Consider the following 24,247-nt stretch of genomic DNA (forward strand, 5'->3'; position numbering starts at 1 on the left):
TTTTATTTTATTTCTTTGTTTTTTTTTTTTAAGATAGATAAATCCAGAATAAGGCGTAGTTATGAAGGTGAAGGATACAGAAAGTCATGCAAAGGACCTGTAGGGGGCGCACCAATTGAAAGGTGGTGAAAATGCGACGTATTTTGAAATGGAACTTGAACGCAGCTTAATACTGGGAGAAAACCAGTTAGGGGCCATATTCACTCATTGCCTTCTCTCCCACGACTGTAAAAAAAAAACAAAATGACACGATTCCGTTCCTGTATGGTTTAAGTTTGGTTCCTGGCACATCATCTGAGCATAAAACCTCAGTTTTTGTGTGTGTGGTTTTCTTTCAAAGTGAACATGTTTAGTACACCGACTACAGTTCTGCAATCACATTTTGGCAGAGTATGAAATGCCGTGGATGGAAATAACTTTGTTCTTGTAGCTTTAACCGAAAGAACATAATGAATCTTTTCTTACAGAGCGAGTTAAACTCTGAGAGCAGCCAGGTTCCCCCTCCAGCAGGAGAAGGAGTGTAAACATGCAGCAGGAGTTACATTACATTACATTATGGTCCCGATGTGTCAGACTCAAATCCAAAATGAAAATATCGACTTCAAAACTCCTTCTCCATTTAATCTGACTGAGCTTGAGCTGTTTTTCAAAAGCAAAGAAGCACATGACTGTGACATGGAAAGAAAATCCACCACCAGGTGAGAGTGGATGTATTTCTACGCATGTAAAATGGTTTGATCTGTAAAAGGAGTCTTAGGTTTGACACAACAAAATGTTGAAACATTAAAGGGGTTTGAGTACTTATTCAACGTAATTTACTGATAAAACGGCAGTTTTATGGAAAATCTCACGTCTCAGCTGAAGTAGAAACAAACTCAATGCTACATGCTGTGATATCCAACACTGAGCTCCACTGTGTTCCTCTGTCCCACCAGTGGGCTCCCACCAGCTCAGCTGCATCCCACAGGGATTACAGCCCGACTCCCAGTCTGCAGCTGTCTTTGTTGACACCAAGGCTGCTGCTGCCTGGTCCGTGTTTGGAACGAAGTGGCAGTCGAGGAGCATAATTCATTTCCAATTAATGAAGCGTGACATTCAGATTCGGTCATTTTCTTTTCATCTCTTGTGTTTTTACCTCCACTGCAGCGCAGAGGGAATTTTCCAGCTTCGTTTGATTTCCCTTCCTGTACTCAACTGTTATCTTTAGGTTCTTCGAAGACTTTCGAGGACAGCGTGTCAACAAGACGAAGACAGGTTGTTCGTGATCTTTATACCGGACTCTGTTCATTTTTTAAACATTTTTTACTGGGTTCTCATCCTTTGCTGGTCACTTTCCAGAAAGTCATAGATGGAGTGTGTCTCTGCGCTGGCAGAAACTGGGATTTCGGTGCAGCCGAAGGAGTTCTTACTCCAAATCCCAAAGGATCAAGCATTACTTCCAAAATCCATTCAGTGTGGAAAGACTCCCAACCAAGATGATCCGACTGCCGGCTTATTCACTGTTAACTTTTGAAAAATAGAAGAGAAAAAACACACATAAACCCCCCTGAGAGCTAGGAAACCCATCTGATTTTCTATTCTTCAAAGACTCATCAAGTCTGTGTGTCCATGCAGAAACTCTTTTACATGTCCCCAGTTTGTCCTCTGTCCTATTTGGTGTTTTGGCTCATTCAGTGCTGTATAGTCTGTAATTGTGGCAGCACAATGAGGTTTGCAGGAGAAATTGTTCGGTAATGAGACAAGAAATGACTGCCTCACATCCAATTTGTCTCATCTTCCAGCTTATTTTTCATCTGCGTGAAATGAGATGAAACACACAAAAGGTGTTCGAGGAGAAGGCGGAGAAGTGGAAAGTCCAAGATCAGCAGGAGAGACGCACATACAGTATATGTAATGTTTTTTTTATTTTGTTATTCTCTTGTGCCAATAAAAGCTTTTACAATAAAAAATTAGGTTTTTAAAGACAGTTTGTGATCAGTTTGTGTTTTCAAAATGAGCACATTTTCTCCTGATGATGATTTATTAGTTATCTCCCAAGTTCCCTTTTTTTTCCCCTGAGCTTTGGAAACAGTTCACAGCAGAATTCCTCTGAGTCTTCATCAGGTATTTCACTTTCACAGGAACTTTAGTCGAATGTCTGACTTTTCTTTTTTCCTCTTGCAGGGTGAAGTGAGGATACAAGTATGAACTGAATGTAGGTTTTCTGTAATCCACATTTGGTCTGAACTATACAATGTGGCTGAAACTTAAATATACTCCCCTCGTAATATTTAAATTAATGTCATTCAGAGGTGCTCAAGATTCAAATAGACTTCATTTCTTAGACAAAGAACAATAATGTTTTCTTTTTTTTTTAGTGAGTGCTGTTTTGCACACATTGCGTTCTTGTCTAAAGCTCATCACGAAACCAGATGAGCTGTGTTGGTAGTTTGGGATTTTTATGGTTACAAACAATATTCCACTATGAGAAAATTAGATTTGGGAACAACATGGAGCTTTTGGCCAGGGGATGTCTTAAATCTACCTCGCATCAATTCATTCTCACTGCTATACAGGACCACCTGTTACTGCACTGGGATTTTCATTAGCAAAATGTTTTTTTTTCTGCAGTGGATATGGCACCGAAACTGGCTCCAGCCCAGGGGCCCACATTCTGGTAAATCTGGCCCTGCTAATGCGTCAGGTTTTGACCTTTTACCTTATGATTTAATGGAAAATTCAAAGAAACTAAAGGTAGTAATCTTTTTTCATTACTTCACTCAGTATGTGTAAAGCACCACCACCAGCAGCAGAAAAACACACCCTTAGCATGATGCCAACTTGGACAGCGTTTTAAACCTGAACGCCTCACCTTGAGCGCTCCAGACATTTTCACCTGTGATGGGGTGTAACTCGCTCAGTCTTCTCCAGAAAGCATCTGTCTCTGCCGTTGTGGGGATGTCAGTCGAGCACCGGTGTTACATTTTCCAGTTTTATCTCAGGTTTGAGTCTTTACGGCGCTGTAGTTCCTGAAGATTATATAAGAGGCCTGAGGGTAACGATTTGGGTCAGGCTGAAACTACTGAAACCTTCTTTTCATACAATAAATAATTTGTTCTTTATCTTAAAAACTGATACCAGATGCTGTTGTTCCTGCTAATGTAGCGTCATGCTATTAGATTCAGTCTGCCGCGTTCACTTCTCTAACCCCGCCATCGGTAATCTTCTAACATTTGCTGCTCTGTGCAGAACTTTATTGTCTTAACAATTTCTATTGGCAGCCCAAGGGTTGGAGCTGCCAGTAGAAATTGCAATTTAACAGCGGACTACGCTAGCGTGGTTATAAATAAATGAAATAGTGGCACACTGCATTTCTGTGGCAATCAGCTGTGAGACAGGCAGAACCCGAAGTTGCATTAAAGAGGAAAAAAAGAACCAGGCATTCATCTTCCATCCGTTTATCCTTGCAGGGTCATTTGGATTGAAACCATAGGATGCATTAACATTACTTTGCTTTTTTATTGCAGTAGCAATAGTGTCAATTTTTGAAAACCTCCCCAAATGATCCAATCACACGACAGCCAATCAATAAATTTAGGCAATGAGACAATGACAGTGAGTTAGTTCACTGTACTCCAGCGGCCTCCAGTCACGTGTCAATCCAATTGCGCAGCTTCAGGGCAAACATCATGCTAGAGCAACGGACGAAGCTGCAGCCACTGTGTGACCTGGATGAAATCTACACTGAATAATAAAGAATCTCTGAATGCAAAATGGATCCCAACCAAGACGTACCTTTACAAAGTGGCCAGTTGATCCACGTGAAATAACTAAAACATGTGGTTAGAGAGATTTTTTTTTTTTTACAAAATAAAACTTTAATCGTGTGAAATGGGAATCTATTTTGGTGTTCCTTTGTCATCGCCATGGAGACGCGCTGAAAGAGTCCAGCTGCATGCGACGCGGTTCTCAGTGCTTCCTTACTGCCTCTCGGGTACATTCACACATCTGTGCTGAGCGCTGTCTACACATGTTAGCGTCAGGTTTGAGCGAGGCCGTAAGGTCACGTCCAGGCAGCGGCCTGCTAAGAGGCTGGCATGCTCCGGCTCATATTCCCGGCCAGTTTCGTCTGGCTGCGGGCTGTGGTGCGTCTTACATGAGGCCTCCTTCAAACTGAAACAATATGTGGGTCAAGTTTATGCGTGAAGACAGCTCACTCGAATAGAAATCTTTTGCTGCTCCGACGCCTCCTGAGCTGCTAAAAGATTATCTCCACAGGGGTGAGGTGAAATGACTGGTTGCAGTGATAACAAGATTATAAAACTTTTATTAATCCCCTCTGAAGATGAATTAAAAAAGCAAATTCCATACACATCTCAGGTTTACATCTTTTTTTCCCCTTCTTCTGTTTTTTTCCTTTTAACGCAAAATTATGGCACTATTATTTTCTATAATTTTCACCAGAAAAAAATATATATTCATGTGGCTGTGGCCAAGATTTTATTTATACAAATGAAGAGGAAGTATGCATCTTTAACAGACCCACTTAAAAAAAAAAAAAAGAAAGAAAGAAAAAGTCACAATTACACTATATCAACATTCCCCAAAACAAAATTAGCCAAGCCAGTAATTTTGGGTGCAAGGTAAATTTTACATTCCGCTGACGTATTGTCTGACACTAGTACAAAACTCTGCCGGACAGAATAGTCAAAGGAAGCACAAACGGTTTCCCCTTTGGAAGCAACACAGTGATAAACAACTGATAGACGACAATAAACCCGGGGTGGGGGGGTGGGGTCGCATCCAGGTATGACAAACAGATTTATGCAGCGCTGAACCCTGCTGTGCAGCAGCCATCAATTCTCTATCCTTCTCAATACACACAGGTTTGCGTCTTTACCCCCGTTACTGTTATTCCTCCTCCCTGCTAAGTGCTAACACATTTACATTTTTAGTGCTGCTCAGTAATAAAAGAGGTGGAATGAGCGGAGGCCTTTCTCCGGTCGCGAAAACAAACATCAGTGAACCGCCATCACTGATGAGCCCCCCCCCCTCAATCCCCCACCTGTCCACCCGCCCACACAACTTGGCCGCCGCCCCACAGTGTAGGTCAACAGTGTTGTGGTTGGAGTCTCCTCAAATGCACTCACAGTTCTTGGCCTCATCTTCTAGGTCATTCACAAGAGTCCTTCCTCCAGCAGGAGGCTCCGCTTTATTAGCTTGTCCGCTCAGTCAGAATGGCGGCGGGGAGGAAACCGTTTACAAACCCAAAAAGTCAGCAACTGAGGTCACGGGGTGAAGCACACGTCGGAAAAGAGCAGCTGAGGTCGTTGCCTAAGGGGATCTGAAGGTTCACATGCCAAACCTTTGGGTGGTTTGATTAAAAAAAATATAATGAAATGACATAACAGTACAAACGCACTCGATCGACAATTCACGTCGATGTTTAAAGTGAAAAACAGAACTTGGAAAACGGCTGAAATTCATAAACTGTGACAAACATGAGGTACAAATTACAAAAAAAAAGCAGTTTAAGCAAATCATATCATAAAGGACAATATAAATAAAGATATCTGTGCAGAGTTTCATCATGGAACAACCCACTGAAAAATAAACGACAAAGCATTATCCGAACACAGCCCAGCCGGTAATGATAATGGTAAATAATCTACACACACGTGCTGCAGCACTACCTTACTGATCTCAGGTGAATGATCTGAAGAGGTAAAACCAAAGCTGACCAGCCCTCGTACCGTCGTAACCCTGCCATCTACTGAATAAGGAAATAGCAAGCCTACTTTAAGACAAGTGGTTATTGGGTTGTTTAAAACAGAACAATTCACAGCTTTACAAAGCCCTTTGCTCGGGTAGCTGATAGGGCACATCAATATAGTTGAGGCATTTGGAGCAATGAGTCAATAAGACTACATACTGTGTGTGACTGGTGAGAAGGAAAAGAAAGAAAAAAGTACCAAAAATGTCTGTTTTTCATCATTAATGAATCCATTTTGAGCTGACCACTGCGGCTCCCATGTGTGAAAAAGAAACTCCAACTTCGCCCACGCCAGGTTTGACCTTTCCACTAAAGATACATTCTTACATGTCACAGGGAAAGAGCAAAAAAAAAAAAAAGAGAGAGAGAGAGAATCATACACAGGCCATTACTAAGATGGTGAAGAAACACTCAGCTGTGCATTTACACCTGGGGCACTGGCTGCTGCTTCCTGCAGTGAATTGTTCCCACACAGTTCAGTTAATTGTATTCAGTCCTCTCAGTAATGAATCCTAGGTCATTTGGAATGGGAGACCAGAAGAAGAAGAAGGCACAGAGGGGTGCTTCAGAAGTGTCCATGCCAAGGGAAATTGTGCATCTATACAGTTTTACCAATTACACTATGAACAGCATCTGGTACAATACATCATGTGTAGCAGTAGTCTATATCTGGGATTCCTCCTTCTCTATAGCCACGGTTGGTGCCATGCCCGGCATTAGAAACGTGGTTGGACCCTTTGTATAAGCCGGTGCCGTTGGAGGGGAATATGGTGTGAATGATGTAATCCTCTCGAAGGGGTTTCGGCTGCATCGGCGGACAAGCTGGCATTGGTGTCATCTGGAAACCTGGGCCGCGAATCTCCAGGATCGTGTTATCCTTCTTCGTGCCAGATTCAATGTAGTCGTCGTAGGTTTTGCTTTTCCTCGAGCTACTGCGAGTGTAGTGGTCACGGGAACATAAATGCCCAGTTCTATGCCCGTACCAGCAGAAGACACCAAAAATTAGAGCCAAAGACACAGTGGCGGTAGCTCCGCCAATAATCCCTGCTAGGGGCAGTGATGTAATCTGACGTGAATCCTCGTTCTCTTCCTCTTCCGATGAGCTAAGGTCTGTCGTTTCTGCTTTTGCACAAACTAAGGCTTCATCAGAGTCAGCATCTCCAGAAACGGACGCTTTGCTTTCTGAACTGACAGCCAGTGGCACCATGCAAATGATATAGCTAGAGCGTGGCTGCAGGGAAGTTAGCAGATACTCTTGGCGATCGCCGCGCACAAGCGTCTCTGTGATCGATTCCATGGCATTCCCAGTACCTTGTCGGAGCCAGCTTAGCCTAAAAGAGGAGCTCGGTTGAGCTGCACTCCAGGTAACACGAATACTGTTGTGAGATAGAGGTTTTACATTTAGCGCCAAGCTCTTCCCCACACCACTGCTGCTAAGAGTGTAGTCTAAGCCAGAATCGGGAAACCCAAAGCCAGGCCTCTTTGAGCGCAGAGTAAAGAGGGAACCCTGTGGAGGTGCATTGGTAGTGGAGCTCTCAACCCCACCAACAGCCCCTTTGTCTTTAGTCCCTGTCAGTCTCACGACTTCACATTCCTCCATATCACTGCCTAGGTCAATCAAAGCAAGGTCTCGCACCCTGTCCGGCCCGTGGCAAGTGAGACCCCTGACGGTGATGGTGTTGCCGCGGGCATGCAACCAGTCATAAAGCCATCGGAGGTTGCAGCCACAGTGCCACGGATTCCCACGCACCAGCAGCTGGCCAAGACTGTCAAGGTCTTTGAACAGCCCCCTTGGTAACGTAGTTAGGTTATTTCCTGACAAGTCCAATCTCAGCAACCTGTGCATGCCGTCCAAGGAACCACGTGGCATGTGAGTCAGGGCATTGTCTTGTAGAGACAGTCGCTGTAGATGAGCGCTGGGCAGGTTGACAGGTGGGGTTTGAAGGGAATTGCGCACAAGGGACAGTTCTGTCAAGTTAGAGAGACGAGAGAATGTGTCATCTGCAATGCGTTGGTTTGCCAAAAGGTTCCCATCCAAAACAAGACACCTTAACGAGTTGAGGCCTCGAAAAGCGTGGGTCGGGATAGTAGAGATCCGGTTGTCATCCAGACGCAGTTCCTCCAAAGAAGCTGGCAGCCCCGAGGGAATACTAGACAGGTGGTTGCGTGAAAGAAAAAGCAAGCGTAACCGCGGGTTGTCGGCGAAGGCCTGATCTTCAATGGACACGGTGGAGATGGAGTTGTCGTCCAAGTGGAGTTTTTCCAACAGGGGCATTCGAGCCAGCGTGGTGCGAGGGATGGTGCGTATGTTGTTGTCCTGCAAATGCAGCTCTCGCACAGACGGAGGAAGGTGCATGGGGAACTCATCCAGCTCATTATCATAGAGGTAGACAACGCGTACAGACAAATGACGCTCCAAGGAGGTGGGGAGGCCTGGGTTGTTTATGTGGTTGTTCTGAAGGTAGAGGACAGATGCAGAAGGAGGCAGTGATGGGATGGAGCTCAGCCCACGATCATTACAATAGATAAAGTCCTCGTCGCACCTGCATACAGATGGGCACGTCATGTCTATGTCCCCAAAGTATCCTTGTATAGAAGCAGCAGCAAACCGAAGCATGCCGGCATGTATAGTCAGGCAAAGGAACAGCACAAAGAGCCGGGCACCCAGTTTGGCCATGCAAACAGGTGCCATTATTAGGAACATGAAGACTGTCTTTTTTTTTGTCCCTCCCCAAGTATGGTGTTGCTTCCTAATAAGCTGCACCGAGCAGGAATCCTGCGACCTCCACCCTGAGAAAGAAAGAGAGAAAAAAGAGACAGCAGTTAACATTGATCCAGGAGCAAATTAGATGATTGTTGTACATGAAAACGGAGATGATTTCAATCAAGCTTAATGAGCTCATTTATACTTAACAGCATATTTTACTGTGGTTTTGTCAGCCCCTTTAATAGAAAGAAATACCAAGATTACAACACAGGGACAATATTCCTGTTGTTGCTTCTGAGCAGAAGCATGTCGCGCCAAGAAACAAGACTGAGTTTTTCTTTTCACCAGTCAATAATCGTACCATCAGGGGGTTGTGCACACATGGGTGGACCTGCATGGATTCTCAGCCTCTCAACACATTCTGCCTTCAATTCAAAGCTAAAAAAAAACAACATATGCACCGGCAAATATTGATGTACAGATAGAGGAGCTATGAAAGATAAATTCTCAACCTTATAATCAAAGCCCGTCTTAAGAAAATGCACAAATAATAAGTTTTAAAATAAGCAAAAATGATTAAGAAGAGATTAGGAAGTTCTATAGTTATTATGTATGACTGTAAGCTACACAGAGATGGTCATGAGGCAAAATTAATAAGAGTTATACAAAGATATTATCTGCAGCCAAATCAGGAGGTATTGGTACCTCATTAACAGGTTGCGCAGGGGGAATTTACATAAGCTGCACCGAGGCCGTGATTGGTGTCCTCATTTGCTGTTGTTGCTGATTAAATGAGCAATATCACAACAGTGTAGCGCGGAATTGATTGCTGGGATTCGGAAACTGGCAAATTGCAACACTATCGGTGACAACTTGAGCCCATCACGGAGTTCAATAGCCAGCATCTTCGGTTTGCGTCGTTCAGGCCCACGTGGCAGCCAAGCGCAGCCCAGCACGAGTATTGATTCTCCCACAAATCCGAGGTGATCTGCCAGAGCGAGTCGCCTCTTATAGAGATTACAGGATTCCCAGGAGTGTAAGTCAAACAGCGCGATAATTAACCAAATGAATGACAAACTCTGCTGGGAGTCAAATGTACTAAATGCACATCTGCAAACATGGCGCTGAACGTGCCTCTGCAAAGGCCGCCGGAGTCACCTCGAAATTTTACGAGTGTCGTGAATCAACGTTTCAATACATAAACATAAGCAAACACTCGGGGAGCCGTGGCACCGAAGCAGATCAGGGATCATCTAAGGGAAAAATAAGCACTGCATGTCATTTGTCAGTCTGAATGTTTGTGCAGGATTAAGTTTAATCTTGGTGGAGATTGGGGCTGTTACTGTGGGGGCATGTTAATGTATAAAGAGGGTCTCAGGGTCTCATGTTTTCCTTTTACACTTAAAACTGAAGAAATTGCAAAGGTAATTTGCCTTATTTCTAATTAAAATAATTGAGAATTAATCACAGAAAGCTTTAACCCTGGTTTTCTACCATGTTAAAAACGTTGAATGTGAAACTGCTTTTAGCCGCTAGAATTATTGAATTCATAAAACTACATTTCATGTGCAAAATTTTTATTAAAGTAGAAAAATTGGTAAAGGTCACATCTGTGAAGCTCTGAACATCAAAGAGAGAAAAAAAAACACTTAATCGCAAGTTGTCTCAAATCAAAATGCACCATAAACTTTTATTTAACCAGGATAAAAACTCCTTTAAGGAAACACTTGGTGCTACTACTGCTAAATTTAAATATTTATGAAAGTAACAACAGATCGCCATTAGAGGTAGCAGTATTATGATTGCAATAATATATTTTCAGAGGTAGGACTATTATATGTTGCTTTTTTGTTTCAAATAAAATCAGTTGTACTCTTTTTTTATACATCTACTTTGACTCAAAATATTTTACTATGAGAATCTCATAGAGCCCCCTGCGTTGTTAAAACAAATTTTATGCATCAAAAATTTAAAAATAGCTATCATAGTATAGAAGCGAGCACTTTCAAAATCTCCTCTTTCAGTCACTTATCAACGATGCATTTGTTTTTCCTCTAAAATGAAACGCCACTACATTTTAGGACGTTATTTTTGGTGTCGGTTTTCTGCACTTGCTTCGGTTTTACACTGAAAGATACAGAAGTTGGTCACCAACATCTGCGCTGCATCGCCCTCCTTCCCTCCCCCCAACTCCACAAAATATTCAAATTGACTTGCAACCCACTAATCCCTTTTCATGCCTACTTCCACTCCAGTCCCCTCGACGCAGTAGAGTGGAGTCAGTGCTCTTTAAAGTGGAACCTGAAGAGCGAAATAAAAAATTTAAAAAGCGGAGATTGTTACTTTGCGCAGTTTGATATTGACTCGGTTTACGAGCAGAAAGGCAGATGTACGCGGTTTTCTGCTGTAAATGTTCATAGGGGGCATTTGTTTGCGCTCGTGCGTGTGTGTGTGTGTGTGTGTGTGTGTGTGTGTGTGTGTGTGTGTGTGTGTGTGTGTGTGTGGGAGCGACAGTCGGGGTAGTGCTAAAGAATGGATGACTTTTGAATCCCAAGAGCTTTGGCTGCGAGTCTCTTGAACACTAGAGTATTTGGGTCAGCCCTTTAAAAACAAGATAGATGTGGTGTGAGATTGAAGAGGCACAGAGAACCAGAGGGATTAAAAGAGCATATTGAGCTGTGATTCTCTGGATTAAGCAGGTGCTACATGGAATAACAGCCACACATTTTGAGCGTTTCTTTCTTTCTTTTGGGGTCTTGTGCTTGCTCTTTTTTTTTCCTTCAAGCTCAAAAGAATGCCAAAAAATTACAGCTCTTTGTGTTTGTGAATACCTAAAGAGACCTTTTTTTGTTTGTCTGTCCACGGACGATCAAATTGAAAGCATTAACCCACATGTGGAGCGTGATCTGTGGCGGGGAGTAAAGTCGGGATGTGGGGTAATGTGCGAGCTAGACAGCCGGTCGCCTCAGGCCGAGTACTGGACACCCGACTACACCCGATCCAATACTGGAACTGGATCAATTTGCATAAAAAACAGACAAGGACGGAGAGAGAGGGAGAGAGAGTGTGACGGAAAGCAGCTTTTAGCTGGACCACTGAATCCCCTCTCCTCACTAAGACTCTAATAGTGGCATAGAACAGGGGAAATCTGGAAAACTGGGTTTTAGATGGCTAAAGAGCCTGACGCATCATAAAATCCACTTCACTTATGGGAAAAGAAAGAAAAAAAAAACCAGACAACTGTGGTCCACAGCTTATCTTCCACGACATGACCGTACACTAGATTTTAGATTTAGGCGTTTGACATGAGGAATGGATGGGCAGAGTGACGACTGGGATGAAGGAAGAGTCACAAAGAAAGAAACGGAAAGAGGAAAATGATACGTTAGCTTAATCACAGAAGTTGTAGGATTGTATTTGAGGTAGATGAAATCTGTTGTAATAATATCGGATTGTTTATCTTTGTCATATGGGCCTGCTATTTTTTAGCGAGTATAATATGGAACAAGGATTATGAAAGGAACATTTTTAAAAAAGACAAGAGTATTTTTACTTAGTTCTGCAGATTCTAAGCTAAATCTTGAAAGTAAACAAGCAAAATGTAACGTCATCACTCCTTACAGTAGCTGCATTTTGTCTATTATCCACTAATGTAAAAAAAAAATCTCTATTTCTATTAAATAAGAAACAGTTGAAATCATGGAGAAGTTTATTGACGCGATAAGTCATTAAAGAACATGCTGTGCCATCATCCTCCTCCCACTTCCTGTCGTCTTCTTCATCTTTTCTGCCAGTAGTATCATCTGGTTGTTGATGATAGATCATGCAAAATAAATAAGTGTTTCCATTGCAATTTTGCAAAACACACAAATTTCCACACAACCCTAAAACCTCCGCATGGTAGTGCAAAACATTTGATCAAAAATTGCATATTTTTTCTAAATTGTCGTGTTTCTGTGAGGCAAATTTATTTTCCGACTTTCAATATGATGAATGGAAACTGCCAGCTAATGTCTTGGAAAAGTATTCATCGCCTTTAAGCTTCTCTTTACACCTCAACCCCACATGTAAGGTATTTTATGAGATACAGCAGATGCCTGTAATTTGCCACTGTGTCCTGAAACTATTGGATGCATCTCTGCTCCAACACACCTGAATCAAATGAATGGTTACTGACCAAACTGGGCGACATGCAAACGAGGCAATTGCAGAGCAGTAGTAACTGGAGGTCTGCAGTTGCAGTGACAGATCAACACAAAGTAGCACAACACATAGTTTTAAAAAAATGATTTTACAAGATAAAAATGCAAAAGAAGTGTTTGTGTTGAGCCTCTTTTAAAGCTCTGATTCAGCTACATGTAATCCAGAGCCTGAAGTAGTTCTCCAACTAGTAAAAAGCCGTTCAGTGAAGAGGCTTGATAAAGAACGGTATCGCACAATCAGCAAGTCGGAGGTGAACACTTAACATGACAGGCTAGACAAGGAGAACATTTATTAGAGAGGCAGAAAAGAGACCTGGGGGTAAATCTGAAGGAGGTGAAGAGGGAGAATCTGATCAGATCACACCAAAATGGAAGTTTCTGTGTGACTGAAAACTGACACTGAAAATCACCCTGAACGCACCAGCATCTACACAGGGAAACAAACTGTGAAGTAGCTTTCATTAAAATAAAATAAAAAAATAAGTAAAATAAAAAATAAAGACAGGGAAGCTGGTTAGTGTTCAGATCGAGCTAAATAAAGCTTAAAGCTTCGGTCGCCTTCCGGCAGGACGACCCCAAACACACAGTCAGATCTACTATGGATTGGTTTAGAAAACGGATGTTTATGTTTGAATGATCCAGTAAAACATTCTGACCTAAATATAATGGAAAATCTGTCACAAGACCTGAAAACTCCTCTTCACAGACACTCTGCCTCTAAACCGACTGAGCTGCAGATATTTAGCAAACAAAAACTCAAATGTTGGTCTCAACATAAAGTCAGTAGATAGATACCCCTAAAGCAGCTGTGGGACGTTACATGAAGCCTCCTCTCAAAGGGGACCGATTACCAAATCAGGCCGTACTTCTCAGACTTTTATACTTTCATAGAATTTCAAAGAAAATTGTGAAAAACATTATTCTCCTTCCGTGTCACAATTATGCACTGCTTTGTGTTGATGTGTGCACAGGATTTTATTTAGGGGTGTCAGGATACAAATTCACACCCTACTTTTAGGATGTTTATTTGTAAAAAGCCTTTGAAAACTTTGATTTCCTTCCTTTTCACTGTAATGCGCTTGTTTGTGGTGGTCTGTCACTTAAAAACAAATACAAAACAATGAAGTACGTGGATATAATGTGGCAAAATTTGGAAGCATGCAGCTACTTCTGCAAGAAATTGAAAGAGTTTTGAATAATGTAATATGATAACAGGTCCAGCATGCTTGTCAACAGTTACTTTGCATTTAAATGTAGCAGCACATTCAAAACGTATTAAGCAACGTCTTGTCCTCATTGTATACTAAATAACAGGAAGTGACAGATTTTCTTCTTTTCTTTATTCTATTCATGTACGTCAGCGAACGGACTTGTGACTTCACATTGCTAAATCACTGCTCTTGCTTCAAACACAAAGACGAAATCAACTTATTAGTAAAAAAAAAAAAACAAACAAACAAAAAAAACTTGCATATCAGCATCAATTCCATACAAATTAACTTGATCGTCAGCACAGAAACTGTTCATGAAAGGTTGGATCCGGAGCCAAGAAATGAGGCTAAAAATAGTCCCGTGCTTTCATTACGCAGCTGCCTGTTCGCCACATCCGCCGCACGTTGACACACTCTGGATGTTTACGTCTAATTGCCTTAAAATGCGGAGGCCGTAATTACTCATTTCACTTTCCATATTTACTATAGGAAGGATTTGCCGCTGGTTCTCCACGAGGCGAGAGAAACCCCGCGGTCGTCTGCCGAGAGCCCAACAACATTCACACTCAGGGGGGGGAGAGGGGGGGGATTCACCTTGTGTGTTTGTTGGTGGCTGCGCAGCTCACAGGACCCTAAAGCTACTTGACGTATAGCTTTACGGCGCCGTGTCGTGTTTCATTCCTACAGCACCGCAATAAGTTCTGCTGTGCCACCAGTCCAACTCCTCGCTCTCTCTGCCGCTGCTTCCCTCTAAACTCCTTCAGCTCACCGTTCCCGCTTCAGGATAGATGGATTGCAGCTAAATCCTTTCGGCATTAACATGAGGGTGGCATCCTGCTTGCGGCAATTGTGCTCCGGCGCTGTGACCAAAGCTGGGGCCGGATCTATCGTGAGTCGGCGGGATTTTTTTATTTTTTATTTTTTTGGCGGGGGAGATTGAGTGTTTTGCGACGCGCTGAATGCTGGCCTTGATCGATGGTGTAATCCAGTGGGTTTCTTGAGGGTGTTACAAGGGAATCAGTTATCTTAGCTGAACTGGATCTGACCTCGGGTTCATCAATAAAAGTCCCATTTGGAAAGTTTTTTTCTTTCTGCAATGCAACACACACTTTGGCGTCACGGTGACATAAATAAGCAATTTTATGTATTCCTCTCAGTATCGTGTGTCATAATTTGAATTTATGGTGCTTTGCACTTCACCCAAATACATTGAATTCCCCAGCAAAACCTTAATTGAAATGTGAACATTTCCCTCCATGTGTAGCAAGACACACATGAAAAAAAAAGTCACTTATAGTTCTTTGTCCTTTAATGAATAGCAGGGTTGGTGTGAGAATAAACCGTTGGTGAATTATTGTGAAAAAATGTATCTCCAACAATTTGGCACACAGTAGAATACAGTAAATATAAATGTAGACGTTTATTACGCAAATTAGATGAATCAGTCAGTATTCAAAATAATTCTGACCACTAGGTGGTGCCAAAGTGCTTCTGATAAGATCCTTTGGTGGGATGAAAAACGCATCAACAAGCAACAAAGTGGACCTCACCTATTAGCAGTTCAGAGCTGCAGATTCACCACTGATTACGGAACATGACTCTAAATCAGGGGTGTCAAACTCCAGTCCTCCAGGGCCACTGTCCTGCAGTTTTTAGATGTGCCACAGATACAAAACACTGGAATGAAATGGCTTAATTACCTCCTTGTGTAGATAAGTTCTCCAAAGCCTTGCTAATGACCTCGTTATTCTATTCTGGTGTGGGGCAGCAGAGGCACATCTAAAAGTTGCAGTGCAGCGGCCCTGCAGGACTGGAGTTTGACACCTGTGCTCTAAATGATCAAGTGGTAATTTGAGTTTTCAAAGACTTAAATCGACTTGAACTGATCCATGCAGCTCAAAACTTTATAAACATCAGAAATTTAAAACTGTTGGATGACCTCTGATAACAAAAGTTGTATTTTTAAGAAAATGCCTCACTTTCTTACTTTACTGTGTTTATAAGATATTGAGTCGTCTGTCTTTATATGGAAGAGAATAGCTGAAAAATGAAAGCTTTTCAAATGCTTCATCTTGTTGCTCTTTTGAAATGTTTTCATAATAAGTATGTTTGAGCTCTGCAAATTCTTCCTGACATTTTCTCACAATATTCCTACAGGACGGGTCGTCTAAAGCAAACGTCCGTATCATTAGCTGCTCCGCGGCTGATCAGAAGAAATACATAAGTTTAATATTCAGGCAGAAGTGTGGTATTTTTTACACTTTGAGGCACAAAGTGCAAAGCGATGCTTTTAGTTTCTAGGAGGCAGATGTCACGGTTTTTCACAATCAGAATGAGCAGGCATGGCGCGGGGCAGAATTATTGTTCCTATTATTACTGCTGCCGCCTTTCCAAAAACAACATTTAATAGTTGTAAGACTAAAATATGAGATAATATTCAAAAATAAAAACAAAATAAATAAAAATACACCACATTGCTACATTTTTATTGAAGATATCTTCCTGATATTGTGCAATTTGAATAAAAAAACAAAAAACTCAAAAATGTGGAAAAAAAACTTCAAATAAATAAATGTTTATTGTTATCGCTCAGTGTCCCTCTTCCTCTCTCTCAAACACACAAAATAAATAAATACATTTATTAAAATTCCAATTAGTAAATACACAGCATGAGAAAATAATCCTCAAAGATAATATTGATTTCTTTTTGTCATCTAAACCACCAGTGTTCACCGCAGCTATACAGTAGAAGCTAAACATTCTGGTCAAATAAATTTTTCTGACGCATTTCTGGATGTAAAAAAAATTGAGATTTCTTCAAGAGTTTTTATTTAAGGAACCATGATGTCCATCTGCCCTAAAATGGGAAAGACAAGGATAAATCAAAGAAGTGCAGGTGTCCTCCTTTATCATTAAAAAATGGCTTTAAAGAAAACAGCTAGTTGCTTAAATCTAAATATTTAACTTCAGAGCAAAAGATTTGAAACAGAACTAATGACAGAACAACAGTAAGTTGTTTTAGTAAATTTTCTCTGAACAGAAAACAAAAAAAGACAAAATCTCACACAAATACAGAAAAAGTTTCAGCATGAAATCATGCTGCTGCAATAAAAAAAAAAATTAAAAAAAAAAGCATTTTAAGGCTTTTTACACACCATTACCAGGAGGAGTAATAAGTGTGGACGGCTCTCTCTGCATGCATTTCCCCGCTTTTGGCTTCAGTTGAGATCCAGTTTCTTGCCACCGCAAGCGAAATTTGGTCCGACCACAGGTAGAAATAAGCAAGTCAGACATCTGCCACTTTGGAGCCTGATACAGTGGGACACCAGAACGAGGCTGGCAGAGCAAACGGTAAATAAAGCTCAGAGGATGTCGAGCTGCGACTGTGGTCACACTCAAGGCTTCAATCAAGGCTTCACGGGCCTCTAGATTAACCAGCTCTGCTTTTAATGTTGTCCCAACACTACATAGAGAACATAATTTAATCTCAGGAAGAGCTAGCTTCTGGATTTTATGAAAATGTACTTCATGGTTTTAAATGGCGCCTATAAAAGGCAAATTTATCTCCCCCCTCCTTTAAGTCAAAGAGTCAGCCTGTGGTTGTCACGCTTCAGCAACAACTTTGATTGGATTTTTTTTTTCTTTCTTTTATTTGCGAGAGACACTGACACTGAGAGGGAGGTTGGTTAGCTTAATTGGTTAGATTTGAATTCAACCCTGACGGGTCGCGATATAAACGCGAGGCTGTGGGAGGGCCGGTCACACAACGAGGCTCTTCTTTCAGGGCGAAAATGGATCTGAGAAAAACAAATGAAAGGCATCTTCCTAAACCTTTAGTGTTAAATTGTGGATGTCTGTCATGTGTAAAGAAGAGAGCTCATAACCAAAAAATAACGCCCTCAGGTATTACAGCAACATGTAAATATTGTAAGAAGCAAACAATAGAAATTATGACGGCGTTCAGGTTTTGTCCTGGTTCTGGTCAGCGTTGTTACTCCGATGCACACAGGTACCAATAATCCTTTTTCTGTCGAAAACTGTGCCAAAGGAACTTGTTAGGAAACAGCAGAAGTGAATGGAAACAGCTAAAAGTCTCACAAAGTCAACTAAGGCCTTTCTCATGAGGGTTTAGCTTATTTTATTAGTAAAAAAGGTGTCTATATATTATATTATGATATTCTTAAGACATCAGCTGTCATGCCTTACAGTCTATAAGTCAGCATATAGCTAGCAGAAGGTTGTTTGATTGGTTTGGTGGCTTAAAAGAAAGTGAAACTTCTGATTCACTATTGCTAGTTCATTTGGCTCAGACACTGAATAAAAACAAAGTCGCTACTGCAGGTAATTATCGTGCATAACGTGGAGGGAACCATTTCGAGAGCTGGATTGTTGACTTGCTAATATGATTCATGGAAATCAGCAGAATCAGCTTTTGAATGTACAGAAGGCAAAAGATGAGAAAATCCTATAATAAAGCACATTAGCAAACATGGGAAACTTTATGCTCACAAACAACAGCCCCTGTTATCTCAGAGATCTGACTTTTGACTCTGTAGACCAATCGGTTATCACAATGAGACATGAGCTATGTTGTGTCCTTGAAGAAAAGAATTCAATTGTTTTGTAATTCCAGGACAAAATGGATCAGAACAAAGAGATTTTTGTAGGAAAATGTGATCCGCCACCTTTCACATCTCTCAAATATTATTAAACAGGAACAACGAGGCTCTTTGTTGGCTTGGACTAACCCAAATGCAGAGTAAAATACTGGTTAAATGGAACGCATTATAAATATAATGAAAACCTTCACTGAAACCGCAGAGAGCAAGTCATGAAGCAAGTGGCCAGTAAATGGAAGAATCCAACACTAAACAATGAGATGATGAAAGGAGGCAGGATGGAAAACGACAAAGAAACCAGACGAGGTGATCAGATGAAATGTGGTGCCGGTGAGGCAGAAGGAGAGGGAGGGACAGAAATCAACTCAAAGGAAGCAAAACTACAACTGGAAGAAACTTCAAACCAAGGGAATCGACTGACACTAGAAACAGATCACCATAACAAACTACAGACTGTCCTGACAACAACAAACATGTGAACTGAATGTAAAAAAGACGCCAAACATAAATGAACAGCAAGAAAAACACACATAAAAAAAGCCTGAACCCAAGTAAGGTGGTTCTCACTGCTAAGCATCCACTTGACCTATTCCCATTAGAAATATAGTTTTCTTTTTGTTTTAGGAAAACCAAAGCCGTAGCTGCACCTCACTGGCCTTTAGATTATAATTCTCCATAAAAAACAAAGTGATTCAAGGTAAATAAAAGTGTTTTTATCTCACTAGTAGGCAACACATGAACAACAATCTAGTGATGTGGAGGTGAATTCAGAGGAATGAAAATCCTCTGTGTTGCTGAGGCCTACGTACTTTATTGTACAGTAACTGAACTTTTGTCAGGATGTCAAATTAAAGTGAAAACAGAAAGTGTGATCTACACAATACGATGAATATAAAGAAAAAAAAAACACGTATACACATACACACACACACATTGGTGGCATATGACGCACACCAAAGTCACCCCACAATTAGTTCCAGTGATTACAACCCACAGCAGCAGTGTGTGGCCCTCGAACGCAGCTCCATGACAGGATGCCTTTCAGTGCAACGCTTCCTGATAATGTCACACCAATAACTCTATGATTTATGTCCTTTTGTCCCAACATGAGATCAGTCTCTTTCATGTGCTGTTAGGACGACGTCTTCACGTTGCGCCCCGGTTCAACCGATGCCTCGGCGTCTCTAAGACGCGGATTAGCTTTGCTCTCCGAATTCCAGTTCAAATGTTAAGCTCTCAGCGTTCCACAAACCAACAGCCTCTGAACATCACACGCAGCCGGGACGTCTGGGGACCGACTCTCAGTCTGCAGGGGGTTTAAAAAAAGGAAGCTCCGAGTTTCACTTCGGAGACATTTATTCTCGTCCTTGCTCCCCCGTTTGCATATGTCATCCACATGCGTGTGGGACTTGTGGGAACAATAAAGCAGCTGACTAAGACTCGAGCTTCAGAATCATGTGAGAGTTTATTTTATTTTACTTATTTTTTTGCCTATCCCGTCAGCTGACATGAACAGAATTTTTTCTACTCTGCATCTGCGTTTTAAAATGTTTTCATCTTTTTTTTTTTTTGCTTTGCAGCCACTTCCCTCTGTGTCTTTGAGCAGCTTTTGTTGAGCTTCTTGCTGAAAGTGAAAATGCACAGCGGCAATTCCTGGGACTGACAGAAGGAATAAATGCTGGCAAAATGCCATCCAGTTAAAATCCACTTTGGCTAATAATGTATTTCTCAAAGGAAATTACAACAGCAACGCAACACAGAAAATCACTTACATGAAGTAATTTCTGGTTGAATAGCTTTCCAGTTGTCTTTAAGATACAGCAAATTGCCGGGTTGGAAAGCGGCTTAAGAAACATTTTGTCATGTTACCATCATCAGGCTTAATGTATTTTGTCGGGATTTCACCAACCCAACACAGTGCAAAATTGTTAGATGGAAGAACAATTATGAAAAGTGAGATGTGAATTAGTAATTACCCCCTTCTCTCTGATGCCCCTAAATGAAATCCTTTTTTAAATGTTTTTAGAAAAATATCTGTTTAAGAAACAGATCATCTGTGAAAAGGTCTCCTTCACCTCCTGCCTGAGCTACTACTGCTGTCTGAAGAAATGCACCACTCACGACCAAAAACAACCAATCAGATCCAGGAGGCGAGTCACAGCGCTGCCAATCAACTCAATGTACTCGCTGCTAAATGTGCTAATGGTGGAGAAACAACTCACCGTTACAGAAAAACCATTGATAGCCATGCTAACTAGCCTGCTCTGCTAGCTGTAGCGTAGCAGAGAGCAAGAGGGCGAAGGGGGAAGTAGCAGGGATGCACAGAGGGTGATTGACAGCGCTAACACCTGCCTCCTGTCTCTGATTGGTTGTTTTTAGTTAGCACTGGAAGCTCTGGGAGAAGGCAGAGGAGCTAGATTTTTTTCCACAGATTATCTGTCTCATATTGTCACAAGATGGTCACCTTTTCAACAAATATGTGAAAAAAAATATTTTTTTTTAATAAAAGCTACCTACTGCAGCTTTAATATTACGGTTGAATGTTGACTGTGAAAACCTTGAAGGGGTAAAAACACTTTTGCAAAAAATAGGGACATCATGAAGTCATATGAGTTATTTATTTTGAGAAATAGACCCAAACTTCAAGATCCCATCATGCAGTGCACACTTCTCAGGATGAGTGGGGTTCTCATGTGTGAGGCATCGGATGTGGGAGAGATCCGGTCTTAAGGAGCCAAGTGGAGAGTTTCTTCACTGATCAGATTTTCTGATCAAAACTCCTACAATATAATCATTCTCACCGTCACCGTATCATATTTAGAGAAACTTGGTAAGCGAGGATTAGATCATCCCTCATTTAGGATGACTCAAACGATGCAGAGCTGCACACTCACTGAAGTTCAGACTTTAACAGCACATTAAAATCAAAGAACTGAGGTGTCCTGGTGCAAAGCCGGTCTAAAAAGAAGAAAAAACATCAAACTGTTCTGTTCTTCTAATGGGTGCGAGCTTTTGGAGAAACCTTTAGTGATTGTTTTCTTTGGCCTCCTGCCCGCAAAAAGAAAACTAGGGGGATAATCGTGCTTTACGGCTCACTATTTAGCTGTTGGTAAGTGTTAGTTTGTTTTTAATGGCTTCATTTAGGTCGGATTTTAATTGCCGCCACAAATCGGGAACGAGTGACAGTGCAAGGTGTCGCTCCGGTTCGGGTGGCGTTCTGTTCTCGTCCATGTCGCCGATTATTTACAGCTTTTCAATCGAATTATACGGCTGTGAGGATGATGGAAAACTTTTAGGTCAGCATTCTGCGCAAGTGATTTAAATTTGTCTGAACAGTGCAGATGCTTTACAAAATATAACCTGACATTTCCTAATAAGTAACCTAATGTACGTAGTAAGTAAAAACAAGTAACCTAATTAGGTTAGAACCTAATAAATGAACACTGAGTCAGATTAGATTCACAGAAAGAAATGATCCCTCCATTTAAGAATGCTAATTCCAAAGTTTCTTTCTTTCTTTGAGAAAGAAAGAAATATTAAATTATTTTTGCTTCAACAGCCACACATTGGAAAACTCACAACTAAAAGTGAGTATTAATGACGCACCAATCAATCAGCCAGGTTTCAAACACTTTGATTGGCTGCGAGTCAATCAGTTGGTTGAATCGTGGAAGGATTATCTTCCTTTACAGTTGGGCGCTGTTAGTTTAAAATAAACGACAGAGGTATTCGCATGTTTCCTGGGATGTATCGGTGTCCGACTGCTTTTGGATTCAGGACAACGTGGTGCTGCAGCCATCCTGCACTTTCACAGGTTGGTGCAAAAAGTAACCGAGCAGTGAGAGCGCAGATGCAAAGAAAAGAAAGAAAAAACATTTTTTTAAAGAAAAGCACCAAAATAATGGCGCAAAGATATTGATTTAGAGATTGAAAAAACTCAGACTAATATATTTGATACAATATGACTGATATTAATTCTGACTGAAGACACAATTATGCTCCTATTTATGAAAAATATTGTACTGATGACATGTTGTCACATATGCAGATATGATGTATTGTAAGATATGTAAAAAGCCCAATACGCCTGTCAAACTTTAGGAATCTGCTTCAGCTGTATTGGCAAGTCTGAGTTGGGCCACGATCCATGTGAATCACTACGTCCCATTACGTCACATCTGTATTAAAACGAGTGATTCTAGTTTCCTCTTGTTCAATTTTGCACATTTCTGTTTCTTAGGAACCAAAAATAAACAGAACAATCCTCATACTCACTTTTTGAAGTGGGGTTGACAGGGAAGGAGATGATGCCACACCATCTGCACTATTTTTCCCAACACAACTCCTTCAAAGTCTGCAAACACCGCCGTCCTCCCAGGCTCCTGCTCACACCGTCCGTGAACTTCAGGAAGCCGAGGCGGATGGCGGCGTGTAGGAGTGCACTCGCTCGCTCGCGCTCTCTCTCTCCGTTTTACAGGAGCTGCTCTTTCGTTTTCAGCTTTTGGGACTCTGATGTAGATTAGTTGTCGCTTCTGATTCGGGATCGGATCCCTGCGGGGAAAAAGAGAGAGAGAGAGAAAGACGGAAACATCATAAAGGATCTCTTGTGCATATCGGCGTCAATCAAGTGTCACCATTTCTGATGAAACCGTAACCGGATTACAACACTGTGCCGGTCTCATGTCGTTGCCGTACGTCGCATTCAGTCTGTTTTCATTGCTCTTTCATCCAGTCTTGGTCGGAAATGATTATTGTAATTAAATCAGATGTGGATTTGTAATTAATGGGACTTCAGTTTAACAGGAAAGAGGCTTAAACTTGAATTGAGTGACTCTTAGAGGGATTGTTCAGAGTTTTTGAAGTGAAGTTTTTGTTAAAAGGTTAGAAGGAGTTGGGAACGTTCAAACTACTAATCCAGGGGGATCGAATCAGCCTTCAATCTCAAAAACATCACAGCGGTTTACACTAAAGGATTTCATCTGATATAAAAGTAAAGCAGCATACAAAGTAAATGCTGATTTTACAGCTTTAAGTTTATGTCAGACATTTACAGAGCTTTAAATGTTCTCGGTATGTCTCACGCTGGAAGGCGATTGGTGGAGTTTCGCCCACCACATCAGTTTCCAGTGTAATTACCAAACATAATCCATGTTCAGTGCAAACATTGTGGCATTTCAAAGTAGGACTCCGTGATAAATCCACTTTATTGCTTAATCAAATTTTTTTCAAAGTTTTGATTTTTTTTTTATCGCTGTACTCCTTGGGTTTTTTCTTCAGAGTGATGTCAGCACGCTCAGGGCGGCCATCTTGTTTGACAAGCGAGTTTTACAGCTTCTCTTCATTTGGACTTTGAATTCAGGCCAAATAGGCCAAGTTGATTTTTTTTTAAATCATGAGAATAAAGTTATAATATTACAAGGATATAGTAAAACAATAATCAAGTAAAAAATAATATCAAAATAAAGTTGTAATATTACCAGAATAAAGTCAGAATATTAGGAGAATGAGGTATTTTTGAGAACTCCATAAAAAATAAAAATAAAAATTTAAATGAGGAATCTTGAGCATCTTGTAAACATTATATTTAAGTGTCGATTATACAAATATGGAAATACGTCACCTTTTAACACATCAGCATCAAATTATCATCAGTAGCAAAACTTTTTAAACGGTTGAGCAAAACGAGTATTTTGAAGAAGGAACCATGGACTGAGCTGGTCGTGTCAGATTCTGGTAACTACAGAAGCTTTTTCTCA

The 24,247-nt window shown here is 41.2% G+C and overlaps 1 protein-coding gene across 3 annotated transcripts in view; it reads right to left on the minus strand.

Moving 5' to 3' along the window:
* Positions 1 to 4,286: 4,286 nt before the first annotated feature.
* The window catches only part of flrt1a (fibronectin leucine rich transmembrane protein 1a), a 73,606-nt gene continuing 53,645 nt past the window's right edge, over positions 4,287 to 24,247 (minus strand). For all 3 annotated transcript variants that reach the window (XM_017308712.2, XM_017308710.2, XM_081615586.1), the window contains 2 exons: positions 22,767 to 23,042; positions 4,287 to 8,542 (listed from right to left, as the gene is read on the minus strand). In XM_017308712.2, coding sequence (XP_017164201.1) covers positions 6,399 to 8,456 — 2,058 coding nt within the window. In that variant the 5' untranslated portion in view covers positions 8,457 to 8,542; positions 22,767 to 23,042 and the 3' untranslated portion in view covers positions 4,287 to 6,398. The remainder of the gene's footprint in view (positions 8,543 to 22,766; positions 23,043 to 24,247) is intronic.

This window comes from Poecilia reticulata, chromosome 14 (genome assembly GCF_904066995.2).
Source record: "Poecilia reticulata chromosome 14, P_reticulata-male-v2, whole genome shotgun sequence".
Lineage (NCBI taxonomy): Eukaryota > Metazoa > Chordata > Actinopteri > Cyprinodontiformes > Poeciliidae > Poecilia > Poecilia reticulata.